General features: G+C 36.9%; 2 protein-coding genes across 7 annotated transcripts; one reads left to right on the forward strand and one right to left on the reverse strand.

Moving 5' to 3' along the window:
* The first annotated feature begins 2412 nt into the window (after window positions 1-2412).
* On the forward strand, window positions 2413-10380 carry LOC122309180 (copper methylamine oxidase-like). 3 transcript variants are annotated; one of them, XM_043122555.1, is made up of 12 exons: window positions 2413-2981; window positions 3635-3744; window positions 3884-4189; window positions 4887-4999; window positions 5126-5456; window positions 5540-5755; window positions 5875-6111; window positions 6431-6616; window positions 8494-8634; window positions 9123-9391; window positions 9744-9825; window positions 9975-10380. In XM_043122555.1, exons 1-12 carry the CDS (start codon window positions 2750-2752, stop codon window positions 10140-10142), a joined length of 2391 nt encoding a protein of 796 aa, XP_042978489.1. In that variant the 5' UTR covers window positions 2413-2749; the 3' UTR covers window positions 10143-10380. The 3 variants fall into 3 exon arrangements, with proteins under 3 accessions (XP_042978489.1, XP_042978490.1, XP_042978491.1); XM_043122556.1 differs by having other exon boundaries at window positions 2415-2981; window positions 10020-10380; XM_043122557.1 differs by lacking the exon at window positions 2413-2981 and adding an exon at window positions 3245-3386.
* A 750-nt stretch (window positions 10381-11130) lies between these two features.
* Window positions 11131-14050, reverse strand: LOC122309181 (F-box protein At1g70590). 4 transcript variants are annotated; one of them, XR_006242369.1, is made up of 5 exons: window positions 13420-14049; window positions 13163-13296; window positions 12777-12959; window positions 11392-12054; window positions 11131-11275 (listed from the first exon to the last, which is right to left on the reverse strand). XR_006242369.1 is itself a non-coding variant. In XM_043122560.1 (5 exons), exons 1-4 carry the CDS (start codon window positions 14015-14017, stop codon window positions 11863-11865), a joined length of 1107 nt encoding a protein of 368 aa, XP_042978494.1. In that variant the 5' UTR covers window positions 14018-14050; the 3' UTR covers window positions 11131-11558; window positions 11840-11862. The 4 variants fall into 4 exon arrangements, 3 of the variants coding, with proteins under 3 accessions (XP_042978494.1, XP_042978493.1, XP_042978495.1); XM_043122560.1 differs by having other exon boundaries at window positions 11131-11558; window positions 11840-12054; window positions 13420-14050; XM_043122559.1 differs by having other exon boundaries at window positions 11131-12054.
* Between the last annotated feature and the right edge of the window lie 238 nt (window positions 14051-14288).

Raw genomic sequence — 14288 nt, forward strand, 5'->3', positions numbered from 1 at the left:
GGATTATACAAAGCATTTTCTTCTGTTCTAGTCCTATGAATAATTAACTCATTGAACAAGTAATTATGCCCCTAACTAATTGGTAACAAAAGTTGGTACAAGGCCGGGCATGAAAAGGAAGTTCCTTCCTACCACCTTTTTATGGAGGTTGGTGGAGGTGGGGTAGGGCTTTGAAAGCAATATTATTCATTCTTTATATGCTCATAATATCTATATGGTTGCATTTCGGCCACTAGACAGCTACATGGTGGTCCTCTCTTTGTCCTCACTCTTGCATCGTCTATATTCAATTGCTTAGCTGTTCGTCAATCGTTCTCATTTTTCCTCTTCTTTTTTTTTTTTTTTTTTTTTTTTGGCTATTTTATAAGCTAAACATCCCACTAGGAGAGTGCTATAATTACAATGCTGTACTTATCACATCGATTAACTCATTATAAAAATAATTTTATTTAAAAATCTTTATGGTATATATAACTTACGCGCTATAATAAATTTTATAATTAAATTTTTTTTAATAGGAAACAGACTTCATCATAAGAAAATATTCAGATTATAAGTCAACTATTTTTTATTGACAAAATCTTTTAAAATATGAGATTCAGTAAAAATAGAGATATCCATCTTAATTTGCCTGAGATAACAACCATTGTCCAACATTCAAAAGAGGAAATGGGTTCCTACCCCCATCCTCCAAATGAGAAGAGAAAAAATCAAAATACCTAAAAAATTGAATAAAAATAAAATTACATAAAATTGAAATATATATAGAAAAACCAAAAATACACTTCATAAGAAAGCTATAGTGGCGAGTAAAGGACATACGTCTCTCTAGCAAAATGGCAGACCGTTGATCCTGAAGATATAGAAGTCGCTGAATCCAAAAACACACAGTGTCGACAGAAGAAGCCTCCTGCCACCACTAAATCGAGGGGGGGGTGTTTAAATGGGCCCCGCTTGCCCTACTCAAACTACAAAAAAAAAATAAATAAAAAAAAAAGCAGCTAATTTTATCATTCATTCTTATCTCTTCTCTCTCAGTCCCTCTTGTCGTCTAAACCCTATCTCTCTAAACAATGTATATTAAACGTTTAACTTCTTAAAGTTATGTTATAATTTATAAAACCCGCATACGAAGATATCTTAAAAGAAAATAATTTGTATAAATTTATACAACTTAAATTGCATTATACCGTTTAGGTTCAGAAAGCATCTCATACATCTCATCATTACAATTTTTTAAATTTTTACACAAAATGAATAAATATTTCAATTTTTTTAAATATCAAAATAATAATAATATTAATAAATAATATTATAACAATATTTTATTTAACTTTCATTTTTTATCTAAAACTATTTTATCTCATCTCATCTTTAATTTAAACTTAGTATTACTCTTTCTAAATAAATATTAATTATCACCTTAACTACTACACTCTTCTATATCTCTTTTATGATTTATCACCTTCATCTAAATTGCTGTCTATTTTTAAGAAAAGAAAGTTCTTACTGCCACGTTTCATGAGTGCGCCATTACAAGGAAACCATTACCATTATGATTAATTAATAAGAAAATGATTATTATTATTAAAGTGTAAAATAATCATGCTGTGTGTTAAAAAGAATAAATATCTAAAAACCATGCTTATAATGCGAGGAGCTGTACACACTTTGTGCTGCGCATGCTCAATATTTTTCAAATCCTTTCTTAATTCTATCAAGAAGTGTATTAAAAAAAGGTCCCTTTGCCACATTCGAAAAAATTGAAAAGACAATAGAAGATTAGTATGGACTTGCACAATGATGACACGCACAAATAGAGAGTATTAAAAAATAAAAAACCCACCAAAGAAAAAAAATTCAAATAATATCATCTCATTATAATGCGATGAAAGCGAGATTAGAATATAGTAAGTAAATTTTTTCTATTTTTATATGTGAATAATATTAAATACAGTTATATAGTGAGGTCTATTATTAAAAAATTAATTTTTTTTTACTTAAATTTCTTGTGTATTCAATCTTAAAAATTATATATATATATATATATATATAACGGTTACACACTTTATTATTATAAATATTATTTTTATATAATATAAGAAAAATAAATAAAAGAGTAGATATGCACTAAAAATACACGTTGGATAGGTTTGGGTTTGGAATGGGTCCGCAAATCCTAATCCTTTTGATCGCTTGTCTGACGTCTCTGATAAATACTTGCTCCGATCATATCATCCCAACTCCAGCACCTACTTTGGCTTTTACGGCTCCCTGAAACTTTTGTCTGGCATTTGACATGAAAACCAGATTAAATAAAATAAAAAAAAATAAAATTATTTTTATTTTATTTAATAAATAAAGTAATAGAATTTTAGAGCTTCATTAATTCATGCATATCTATTTCATCTGCCAAAAAAAAAAAAAGTAGAAGTGAAAGTGTGAAACCCGCTTCTTCTTCTATATAATTTGTGTCTCACGCGAACCCCATTTCGCCTTTTCTGTGTATAAATACAACGTCAACTGAGATCTGTGCAGCATCTTAGCAAACCCAGAAAAGCAGACACACGTTCAGCATTTCGATTCCATTCTCGTTCGTTTTTCTATTTGTTCTTGTGATATTTCCGAGAAAGTGAGAGACAAAGAGCGAGAAAGTGAAGCGGTCTGTCTCTAGACATTGCTGTATGTCAGTAGAGTATTACAGTGACACTTACTACGGTGGATACGGTGAGCTCGCCAACCCTTTACAATGGCCACAACTCAGGAAAAAACGACGCCTTGTTGTGTTCACAACGACACCGCCAAATCTTTACCACCTCAAGCTCCTCCTGCTTTGCTTCGAAAGCCCTCGGACGATTGGGCCGTCGCGGCGCCCGACCCTTCAGAGGATCCGAGCCGCAAGAGGTCGGCCGTGGCAACCATGATCCATTCCTTTGAGACCGTCACTGACTCCCCCACGACAAACGCTGCTTCCGCCAAAGGTTTAGACAAGAAAGAAAATATATATTCTTCTGTTTACTTTTGAATGAGGTTTTTAAGACCTCATAGCTTGATCTTAGTTTTGAACAGTGATTTTCATTAAAATTTGTTTGGTTTCCTAGAAAATGTTGGAAAGAAGAAACATATGGACTCTTTAAGAAAAAGGAGAAAGAGGGGGGGGGGGGGGGGGGGGGGGGGGGGGGCGTGTTTACGTAGTTATTCTTCTTTTGGATTCCAGCAAGCGAAGTGGGGTCAAATGGGTGGACTTTTTGTCTTCTCGGGTACTATAATTTACACTTCTTACACTCAAACTTTGTAATTTATTTTCATTCCCTTCATTTTCTAGGCAACCAAACACTAAAATAATAGGATTTGATCCCTGAGGAGTCAAATCTGATGCTCTTGAGGTCGTTCTGAATGCCGTTTCGACTTTTTTTTTTTTTTTTATAAATATTTTAAATTACTGAGTTGTCAAACATTTTACGGATGCTTAATTATTCTGCTTTTAATCGTTGACACAAGGAAAGTGGCATCTCAAAAAGTTCCAAACTTGATTGCCACCTACAAAAGGGCTTTTCTTCTATGAGAAGTGCAAGATTGGAGAGTATTACTTTCACTCACGTTGCTTATGAATCTGATTTGTTTGCTTACACAGGAATCCCAATCATGGTGAGGGCTCAAACCAGTCACCCTTTGGACCCTTTATCTGCTGCCGAAATATCTGTGGCAGTGGCAACTGTTAGGGCAGCTGGAGCAACCCCTGAGGTAAATAGAATTTTTGTTTTTGTTAATACTAATTATGCTTGAGATCATCAAATAATAATGGAGTTCATTTTACATGCTTTTCTAATAACTATTGATGTCTTTGTATTTGCTTGTAAGTGATTTTGCTACTTGCTTTTAGGTTAGGGATGGCATGCGCTTTTTTGAAGTAGCTTTGGTGGAACCAGATAAGAATGTTGTTGCCCTGGCAGATGCATATTTCTTTCCTCCTTTCCAGCCATCATTACTTCCCAAAACAAAAGGTGGGCCTGTAATTCCTAGTAAGCTTCCCCCAAGGAAAGCCAGGCTAGTTGTGTATAACAAAAAGTCGAACGAGACAAGCATATGGATTGTTCAACTGTCTGAAGTCCATGCAGCAACTCGAGGTGGTCATCATAGGGGAAAAGTTGTTTGGTCCAAAGTTGTTCCGGATGTTCAGCCTCCCATGGTATATCATGTGCTATTGTATTTTTCGCTCAAAGTTTGGCTGAGAATTCCTAGTTGGTTATTAAGATTTAGTATTTGTCTCAAATGCAAATTGAAAATAATATCAGTTGCTATACATTTATATGGTACGGTAAATGGCTCCACTTGAATTTGAGTAGTAATTTTAAGTTAGATCAGTCATCTTTATTGGGTCGCTAAGATAATTTGGACCATCACCTTAATGTAAATTTCCTTTGAGATTAATATTTTTCTCGAGTTTTGAGATTAATATTTTTGTTATCAAGTACCATGTACTGTAATACGCCATTCATTTGGTTGGATTATTAGCGGGTTTCTCATGTAAAACTGCAAATAAAATGTTCTATACTTCCATCTTGAAAAATGAATTAATATGTATTTGGACAGATCATGATTTCAAGAGAGGATTTGAAGTAGGTTAAAAAGTTCATGACATTACATGCTATCCCTTCGGAGTTACTCGAACACCTCATCTTCCTATTATAGGTTTTGCTTGCTTGTGATTTATCTTGTGTACAGCATGAAAAATGATCAGGTGTCTCTTTCATTGATTCTTAGATTTCATGCTTCAATTTTCCATCCCCTCCCCCATTAAGCATCATCAATTAATTTCATATTAATCAGTTCTTTATGTGTTCATCCAAAATCGATGTTGTTCTTAGTTGATTCTAACATTACAGGATGCTGTTGAATATGCTGAATGTGAAGCAGTTGTAAAGGATTTTCCATTATTTAGGGAGGCGATGAAGAGAAGGGGTATTGAGGATATGGATCTTGTAATGGTTGATGCATGGTCAGTTATCAGGATTATGTTCTTTTACATGGATTTTATGTGGGAACATGTTTTAAATGCATGAGTTTATGAGCTATAAGTTTTTTGCGCTCACTTTACTATTTGGTATGCTAACTCTTTTTACAGGTGTGCTGGATATCACAGTGATGCTGATGCTCCTAGTCGTAGGCTTGCTAAACCGCTTATCTTTTGTAGAACTGAGAGTGACTGTCCCATGGAAAATGGTTATGCTCGGCCAGTTGAAGGAATCCATATACTTGTTGATATGCAAAACATGGTGGTTATTGAGTTTGAAGACCGCAAACTTGTTCCCTTGCCACCTGCTGACCCATTGAGAAATTACACTCCTGGAGAAACACGAGGAGGTGTTGATCGAAGTGATGTTAAACCTTTACAAATCATTCAGCCTGAGGGTCCAAGTTTTCGTGTTAATGGGCACTTTGTTCAATGGCAGAAGGTGCTTGTTCACTGAATTATGTTCTTGATTAGCATAAGTTCAATACTTTGTATTGGTTTTCATTTTACTTATCTGGTTGGCAGTGGAATTTTCGTATTGGTTTCACTCCCAGGGAGGGTTTGGTAATTTACTCTGTTGCATATATTGATGGTAGTAGAGGTCGACGACCTGTGGCCCACAGGTTAAGTTTTGTTGAGATGGTGGTTCCTTATGGAGATCCGAATGAACCACATTACAGGAAGAATGCATTTGATGCTGGGGAAGATGGGCTTGGAAAAAATGCACATTCACTTAAGAAGGTTAGGATAGTTTTTTTGTGCCTGCTTATTTTCTGCCCTTTCCTTTGCAGGGTTTTTTAGAACTTGCACTTTCATGTGGTTTAAAAGTGAATCTGTATGACATAATTTTAGCATTACAGGGTTGTGATTGTTTAGGGTATATCAAGTACTTTGATGCACACTTAACAAATTTCAATGGTGGTGTTGAAACAATTGAGAACTGTGTTTGCTTGCACGAAGAGGATCATGGGATTTTGTGGAAACATCAAGATTGGAGATCAGGTTTGGCAGAAGTTCGGCGGTCTAGAAGGCTGACTGTTTCTTTTATATGTACCGTAGCTAACTATGAGTATGGATTCTTCTGGCATTTTTATCAAGTAAGTTAGTCGACCTTCCCCAATCAAGTTTTGTATTAAATTTGATTGTGTTGCATTCATTGGCAGAATCACTATATTTTCATGTCAAAATACAGCTGCAATTCCTTTAAATTGTGACAAAATTTACTGAGGGCTGTATTGGGATTTAGTACCTTCACGGTTGCAGCATTTGGTTGTCCATCTTGTTCTTAATAAGTTAATATTGAGTTTGTTGCTACAGTGTGCTGCCACCTTTTTTTTGGCCAGTCTTACGTTTTGATTGTGTATTTTTGAAGCATGCAACTCATGATTAGTTCTGTCTACATTTCTTTTCTTATAGGATGGAAAGATTGAAGCTGAGGTTAAACTCACAGGAGTTCTTAGCTTAGGAGCACTGCAACCAGGGGAAACTCGAAAATATGGTACCACTATTGCTCCCGGCTTATATGCTCCCGTCCATCAACACTTTTTTGTGGCTCGTATGGACATGGCAGTGGATTGCAAGCCTGGTGAAGGGTTTAATCAGGTAGGTTTATATATATGTTTTGTGTTTTATTCTGTTATACCTGATCATTTTGCTATATAACAAGCAGTTTATAGCTAACCATCCTGTGATTATTGGTTGGAACACTCTTTTAGGTTTTGATTGTTCTCTGCTCTGCATGTTACTAAAACATTTATGACAAGTTCCTTCCTAGGCCTGGTCATCTTGGGACTTGGTGACATTTTGATGGATTCATAACTGTGACGTGACATATATTTTCTTAGTTGAACATTCATGATGAGCTCCTCTCCACTTGAGTAGTGTTTTGATGGACAGTGTAGTCTTGAATCATTTGAGGTCCAGGGTTTTGTTTGTGATTTGGTTTTTAATAAGAATATTACTTAAAATTATCATTGTTGTTTCACCTTGCTACCTAACCTAAGATTGCTCATCCTCATCATGACCCAAGCAATACCAAGTCTCGAGAAGATTGCATCCCACACTACCTTTACTACTTTGCAGTGAAGAAGAAGGTGGTCCGTTGATTCACCATTACATTTGCACATGTAGCACCAATCCGTTAGGTAGAGTCCACGCTTCCTTAGTTTGTCGATTGTTAAGATTTTTCCAAGGGAGGCCACGCACAATAGATTGACTTAGGCTATACTAGTAATTACAGAAAGCCTAATTGTGACTATGACTTTTAGGTTATCGTGTAGATATGATCCATCACTTGGTAGTAACAATTTTTATCGGTGCCAATCTGCATTAGTGCATTTAGGGTGTTACTTTTCAACGTGGGTTTCTATGACAAGGATATCAAATATGTAAGCTGGGGAAATTGTGGTATCTCAAATTATGTGGCGTGAGAACATTGTGTGGGTGTGTAGTCCTACGACAAATGTGTGTCAGTTAGGTTATTTGGGTTATATAAGTGATTATGGGGAGTTTAAATGTGATTAGTCCTTTTAGGGTATTGCACATATGTGTTAGTGCATTATGGGGTTGTGGCAGAACCTATCCTTACCATTTGTGTTCTCTAAATGCTTTATGGTTCAATCTAATCACTTGATGTAGTGACCCAAGGAAAGCCCAAGACATATCTGGGCTATTCTCCAACCCCAAATGTTGGAACTGTTAAAAAGAACTTGTCCCTTCTGAGCAATGTGACATTCCATTCACCACCCTCTCATACTAAATGTGGGACATTACAGTTAACATGGCTTGGAGTACTTGTCAAAAAAGGAAAAATAAAAATAAAAAACATGGCTTGAAATACAATGTATATCCTATGTCTTGAGGTGCCTTGATGTTTTTCAGAACCTTCAAAATCACATATGCCCCTTCTCAGAGATGGGGAAGGGTATGGTGATATTGAGTGAATTCAGTGGGATTGTTGTGGTCACGAGAGCTTAGCCTGCCTGTATGTGAGGTTTTGGAGCTTTCAGTCTATTTAAATTTATCACTCTGGTAGATTCACAGATATACTGAAATAGCTTTGGATATGTTGCCAAAAGATGGAAGAAGTCAGGATTTTTCTTTTTGGTGATAAGGTCCTACATAACTTTGTTTTGTTTGATCATCCCAAAATGCTCTGTATGGGTACTTTTATGTTATATCTGTTTATTTATTTATTTTTGTTGCTCTTATAAGAACTAATAATATGTTTGGTCATTTCAAAAAGATAAATTCTATTTGTAAGCTTGTGTGTAAAGCACACCTTCCGTGCTGTTGACATGGCAAAACTTGATTTGCAAGAAAAATTTAAAAGTCAAATCTCTTACAAATTAAATCCTGCGATGTCAATAGTGTAAAGAGTGTGTTCTCCACACCGGCTTATAAGTAGAAGTACACTTTCAAAAAGTCATTTTCAGATTTGGCCCTATGATGATTAATAGTTTTGAATCTTTTCCTTTTAGGTTGTTGAGGTGAATGTTAAAATCGAAGAGCCTGGAAAAAATAACGTTCATAATAATGCGTTTTATGCTGAAGAGGAACTGCTGAGATCTGAACTACAAGCAATGCGAGATTGTAATACTTTATCTGCTCGCCACTGGATTGTAAGATTGCTTCTCCTTGCTGAAATTTGTCTCGACTTGTCTGTAATGTCGCAGGTTTTGTATTTGCTTTGATATTTCAAATACAACTGATGTTAGTTGTCAATATTGTTGTTTTTGATTGTCACTTGTGTGAAATCTCAGTGTAGCCTGCATATAATCCTCAATCATCTTTAGCTGTTGTAGAAATTAACAGTCACTGGGTGTTCCAATTTTTCGATGTTCAATGTTATGTTGTTTCCATGATTTCATGCACATATTTTGCAATTGCTTTGATAATTTGTAAACATGTCAGTAAATCCCTAATTGGAATGCAATCATGTGTCAGTAATTTTGTAACTGTTGAAGGGGTAGATTTGATAATTTGTTTGGTATTTTGCTTTTCAATTCTTTTTCTTTATCAGGGAGTTGCTTACGTTGGTGGACATGCCAATGTAACATTTATCCAGTAGATTAATTGCTTTAATGATGCGTTGGAGTTTTTAATTTAGGTCAGGAACACAAGAAATGTTAACCGGACTGGACAGCTGACAGGGTACAAACTTGTACCTGGTTCGAACTGTTTACCATTAGCTGGCTCTGAGGCAAAATTTCTTAGGAGAGCTGCATTCCTGAAGCATAATCTTTGGGTGACTCCTTATGCACGTGATGAAATGTATCCTGGAGGAGAGTTTCCCAATCAAAATCCACGTGTTGGGGAAGGACTGGCTACTTGGGTTAAGCAAAATCGATCACTGGAAGAAGCTGATATAGTTCTTTGGTTAGTTTTATTCTTTTTGCTTTACCAATGAGATATTACACTAAACTCAGGATTGTGTGTGCATGTTATTTTCAGAATTGTGCTCCATGTGCTATGTATATGGAATCCAAATCCATATATTGCGTGATGTAAATTCTATTTTGATTTTTATGTGATTATATTAAATTTAACATGTAGTCTTGGACATGGTTCAGGCCCAAACTTAAGCTCACAGTGAAATAAAGGGTTTTTTTGGTTTGAGCCAAAAATCTGGTGAAGGGATCTAGACTTTCCTGGGAAAATGATCTATATCTTGTTTGTATGCATGTAATTTTCACTTGCTGAATTTGGTTGTATTGTCAAATCATTGCAGGTATGTATTTGGAATCACACACATTCCTCGGTTGGAAGACTGGCCTGTTATGCCAGTGGAACGCATTGGTTTTATGCTTATGGTATTACTCGTCATATCCACATCTCTCTTCTCTCTCTATTTTGAACATTTATCACAGTTTACCTTGATTTTAGATTCGTGGGAAGCAATGCATCCATTTCTACAACACCATGCTTTTGAAAATGCATACTTTGTTTGCTCTTATATCAGAATCGATTGTCTAAATCCAATTATTGCATGTCGTTTGTAATGCAGCCACACGGGTTCTTTAACTGCTCGCCAGCAGTGGATGTCCCTCCGAGTGCTGGTGATGTGGAAGTCAAGGACAATGGGATATCAGTAAAGCCTATCCAGAATGGACTGATAGCTAAGCTTTGAAAGGAATGTTAAGCAGGATTTTGGTGCTGTTATCTATTAAAAATAAGGTTAATTTGCTTTCTAATAATGTGTATCCGGACGCTGTTTTTCGAATAATATAGGTCACATGGAGGCATGTCTGGCCTTTATGGTACTTGTTCAAAGTTCTGATAAATGCTGAACCATCCATAGTCATGACATTTTTAAGGGACGTTGTTGTATTTTACTCGCTCAAACGAGGGGCAATACTTAGAAATAATCTGATCTCTTGGTGTTTGTGTGTAGAGAGTCGGTAATGGTTGGTGTTAGTGGGCGTGGACATTTGTTTTGAAGGTGATCACTGATATTTGACGAGGAAATGACTCGAAAGTTGTCACTTTCACTTTCACATGCATGCTAGTCGGTCGGGACATGTCATGAATATTTCTCATGCATCCCCTGTGGATGATGCAATCGTCGCTGATTGCAGTCCAAACCAAGGAATTCCAATTTTGTGCACGTACGGTAACAGTTGTACTTTCTACATACGGTAAGGGACGGAAGAAAAAACGTAAGAGAGAGAAAAGAGTACGGTAGGCTATTAATTTTAGAAAAATGTTCGATTCTTTAAAAATATTTTTCAACATTAAATTATAAAATTATTTTTACAATAAAATAAATATTATGTATGAAGTGTTTATTTTTAGGAGATTGGTTGGTTGGATGAAAGCATTTTTCTTCCAAAATGCCGTTGGTAGACCGCCGCAGGTCGGGGGTATCCTAGAAAAGATTAGATAAAAATTAAATGAAATATAATATTTTATTTTAAAATTAAAATAAATTGAATTATTTTTTATATTTTGTTTAGAAATTTAAAGAAATTATTATGATCAGAAAAGAAGAAAAAACAAACCCGGGCTAGATGTTCCATCCCTCGAGTCTACGCTTCTGGAAATGTGAGACAACGTTAATTCTATGCCCCAATGCTAAGAAAAAGGACGAAAAAGAGAATGAAAAACTGGAGACAATATAGCAAGTAATTTTCTCTCATTCGAGTCATGTACAATAATATACACGATTACAGTCGGCTCTGAACTTTGAAATTGAGAGAGAACAATCACATTTGAGGAAATCATTTCTTTCTTGCCCTGCTGAATCTCCATAATCATCATGTCCTGATCATAGGTGAAAAAAACCAGATGGTGAATTGCCAAGTTCAATAGTATGTAGGAGGACATTAACAGCCCCAGAAATGAAGTAGTTCAATTTTACTTGTAGGGGATGAGCCTACCTTTAGGGCGATTCACTGGTCGTTAGAACAATTTTGTTTACTGCAAACAATTACTAATTACTATCAACAGTTCCTATGATACACCAGATTACCGTCTAAAACCATCTCATGCACCTGCCAACCATGTTTAGAAGATAGAACGGGTAACATGTCCCTCAATGATGCTACTGAGAACTCAAACAAGACAATTGGTTAGTTTCTCACACTCCCGATTTAGCAAGCTCAAACTGTGAAATTCCAAATACAAGACAACTAAATGCTCCAATTAGAATAGTAATTTCAAATTTTCACTATGAAAAACAAACAGCAGGAAAGGATACCCGAGATGAGAGAATTAATGGATATATGTTCTTGACGTGTACCCTGAAACATCTCTCAAAAAAAAGAAGAGGACCGCAGAAAAATGTTCTCTAATGCAAAGGATCAGAGAATGTAGAACTTTACAAACCATTTCAGATACAGCTATACTGCTCAGCGAGATGAAGGCAAAGCACGCCAATTGTCAGCGAGAAACATGACTCGATCGCGTGAATTTGCTGACAGTTGTTGGAGAATTACGTTCTTAACATGAGCTGCTGCTCTTTCACCAGCACGGGTGGCAAGTTCCAGGTACACTACAGCTTTCATCATTTCCCCTTCCTGCCCAATTGTTACCATCAGAACCTCCAAGATGTTGAACAAATTATTCCATTAACACAAGTTTTCCATTTGTTTGGATAAACAAGAAAAATAAAACCCCTACAATATCAAAGGCCATTTGGAAAAATTGGAGCATCATCAAACCGTAAGTCTTTAAAGGTCATTCATCACACAGAAAGTCACAAAAATGAGGCAAATTGCTGTCTTTCCTAATTATTACCTGAGAAATTGAGAAGAGTGAAGACAGTGAATGTGAAGAATCACATCCTGTAGGATTTGTAGCTCTTTAAATTTGTTATTTGTAATAGGTAGCTCTTTAAATTTGTTTGCATTAGACTCTCCTAATATTAACCTGGGGGAAGTCTCTGTTTCGGATTGCAAGCATGCATACCAGCGGATGACATGAATGTTGATGTTGTAGATTCTACATCTAAGGTTTGGGCCAGTTCATTAGATTCTCCCAATCTTGCACATAGAACTGGTAAATATTCTAAGAATTAGAGTCGCCTGGAAAAGAGGAAATGTAGAAATAAATGCAAGGATGGCGGGCATGTTGAGCCAAGTATAGAACTTGTGAATTGTACAACCAAGCTTCATGCTTAAACATATTATGATCTCCCAATTTTGTCCATTCTGCTCTCTTTTATATTCGACCTTTCATTGTGATAACATTGATGTGAGAAACCTATTTTCTATATGTAAGTAATTCTATATGAGAAACTTAGTAGTAAAGATATGTTGCATACAGAAAAGAGAGCCAGTCCGTGCTCCAATTGAGCCTTAGTGTGACCGCGATCAGCCGCCCGCTTCATCCATTTCCTCGCATGTCGATGACTGTGCACTAAGCCTTCACCGAATGAATAGCACAGCGAGACGTTGTACATGGCACGCACGTAACCACTTTCGGCGGCTTTTAAATACCATCTAGCCTGTTCCAGGATTAAAAACAATAATAATAATCAGAATTAAACTCTTGCATTTGCGGCACCAACGAAGGAACAGAAAGTGTACCACTATAAGCAAACAATCACATTTCGTATTAGTAGACACGGAGAGCTACACCAATTTCACAAGCAAAATGAGAGTTCGTTACAAATGATGAACAATATGAGCAAGGGAAAGAATTGCATACGGCCTCTTGCATATTGGGATCTGTCCCACGACCCTGATGCAGACAAAGCGCAAATTGGTACTGAGCACGGGTATGGCCAGCTAGGGAAGCTTTATATAGCCATTTAAGAGCTTCCTTAGTATTTGGAGATTCCGCTACATACGTGATAATTTCCATAAGCAGGAGATTTTAAAAAGACGATGGATAATGTATTAAATTATCAACGTCAGAGATCCAGAAACTCCCAAATAATAATGGTTATTAATTATTACAAATACCTTGCAGATAAGAAATAGCCAAATTGCACTGTCCAGCTGGGTCGCCAAGAGCCGCCGCTTTGTGGTACAAAGCTAGGGCCTTGTCCTTTTTGCCCAGTTCCCAGTAGATTAAACCGGCGTCGACCATAGCCAAAGTAAAGCCACGAGCCGCGCCTTTGAGGAAGGAGTCGAGAGCCTTGTGCAGATTTGGGCGAACCCCACCACGGCCGTGCTTGAACCGCTTCCCCCAGCGGAAGAACAGCATCGCCTCCCTCAGAGGCCGGAGAGCCTCGCACCACGACTTGCACACCAGCGACGCCGATCGCAAGTTTTGGAGGCTGAACGAGCCTGCGATCTTCGCTACGACGTCATACGGTAGAGCAGAGAAATCGCGCACCTGCTCCGACGGCCTGAAGCAGAACGGAATCTGCCGGCTCGAAGATGGAATTGATGTGTTTCTGTTCTTTGAACAGTTGATTTTCGATGACGGAAGGTATGAGAAGCATGAGCCGTCCGATCGACCAGGCCAAGTTGGCTGCAGCTTCATTTTCAGTCCTCCAGCAGCGTCGACGTCCAAGGTTGTCTGCGAAATGTGGCTCTGACATTGGAGAGATTTCATTGCTAGGATATTTTGGAGTTCCCGCAATCTCAGCCGTTGAGTTTTAGTGGACTGCTCAGATTCGCCCCTTCAGCAGGTCGCTTTATCACTTCAGAAGACGACGTCGTTTCCCACCTTGCTTTAAAATCAAATTAAAACAAACAAACAAACAAACAAGATATTGTCGTGATTGTATGGATTGATGTAAATAAATTGTTAGATAATTATGGACAAAAGGCCTCTCAAAATTGCTTTTGATTTTCAAAAGAAGTTTTTGAGAGGAAGAATGGGT

Source organism: Carya illinoinensis, chromosome 5, assembly GCF_018687715.1.
Source record: "Carya illinoinensis cultivar Pawnee chromosome 5, C.illinoinensisPawnee_v1, whole genome shotgun sequence".
In the NCBI taxonomy this organism is placed as follows: domain Eukaryota; kingdom Viridiplantae; phylum Streptophyta; class Magnoliopsida; order Fagales; family Juglandaceae; genus Carya; species Carya illinoinensis.

Excerpts from the sequence above, each read along its gene's own strand:
- LOC122309180 (XM_043122555.1), top strand. The coding sequence starts at position 2,750 with ATGGCCACAACTCAGGAAAAAACGACGCCTTGTTGTGTTCACAACGAC. Across the intron at positions 5,756-5,874 it reads ATGCACATTCACTTAAGAAG|GGTTGTGATTGTTTAGGGTA; the intron begins GTTAGGATAGTT and ends TTAGCATTACAG. Across the intron at positions 9,826-9,974 it reads GCATTGGTTTTATGCTTATG|AATCGATTGTCTAAATCCAA; the intron begins GTATTACTCGTC and ends CTCTTATATCAG.
- LOC122309181 (XM_043122560.1), bottom strand. The coding sequence starts at position 14,017 with ATGAAATCTCTCCAATGTCAGAGCCACATTTCGCAGACAACCTTGGAC. Across the intron at positions 12,960-13,162 it reads ATCCCAATATGCAAGAGGCC|GCTAGATGGTATTTAAAAGC; the intron begins GTATGCAATTCT and ends ATCCTGGAACAG. Across the intron at positions 12,055-12,776 it reads ACGGACTGGCTCTCTTTTCT|GTTCTGATGGTAACAATTGG; the intron begins GTATGCAACATA and ends AACATCTTGGAG.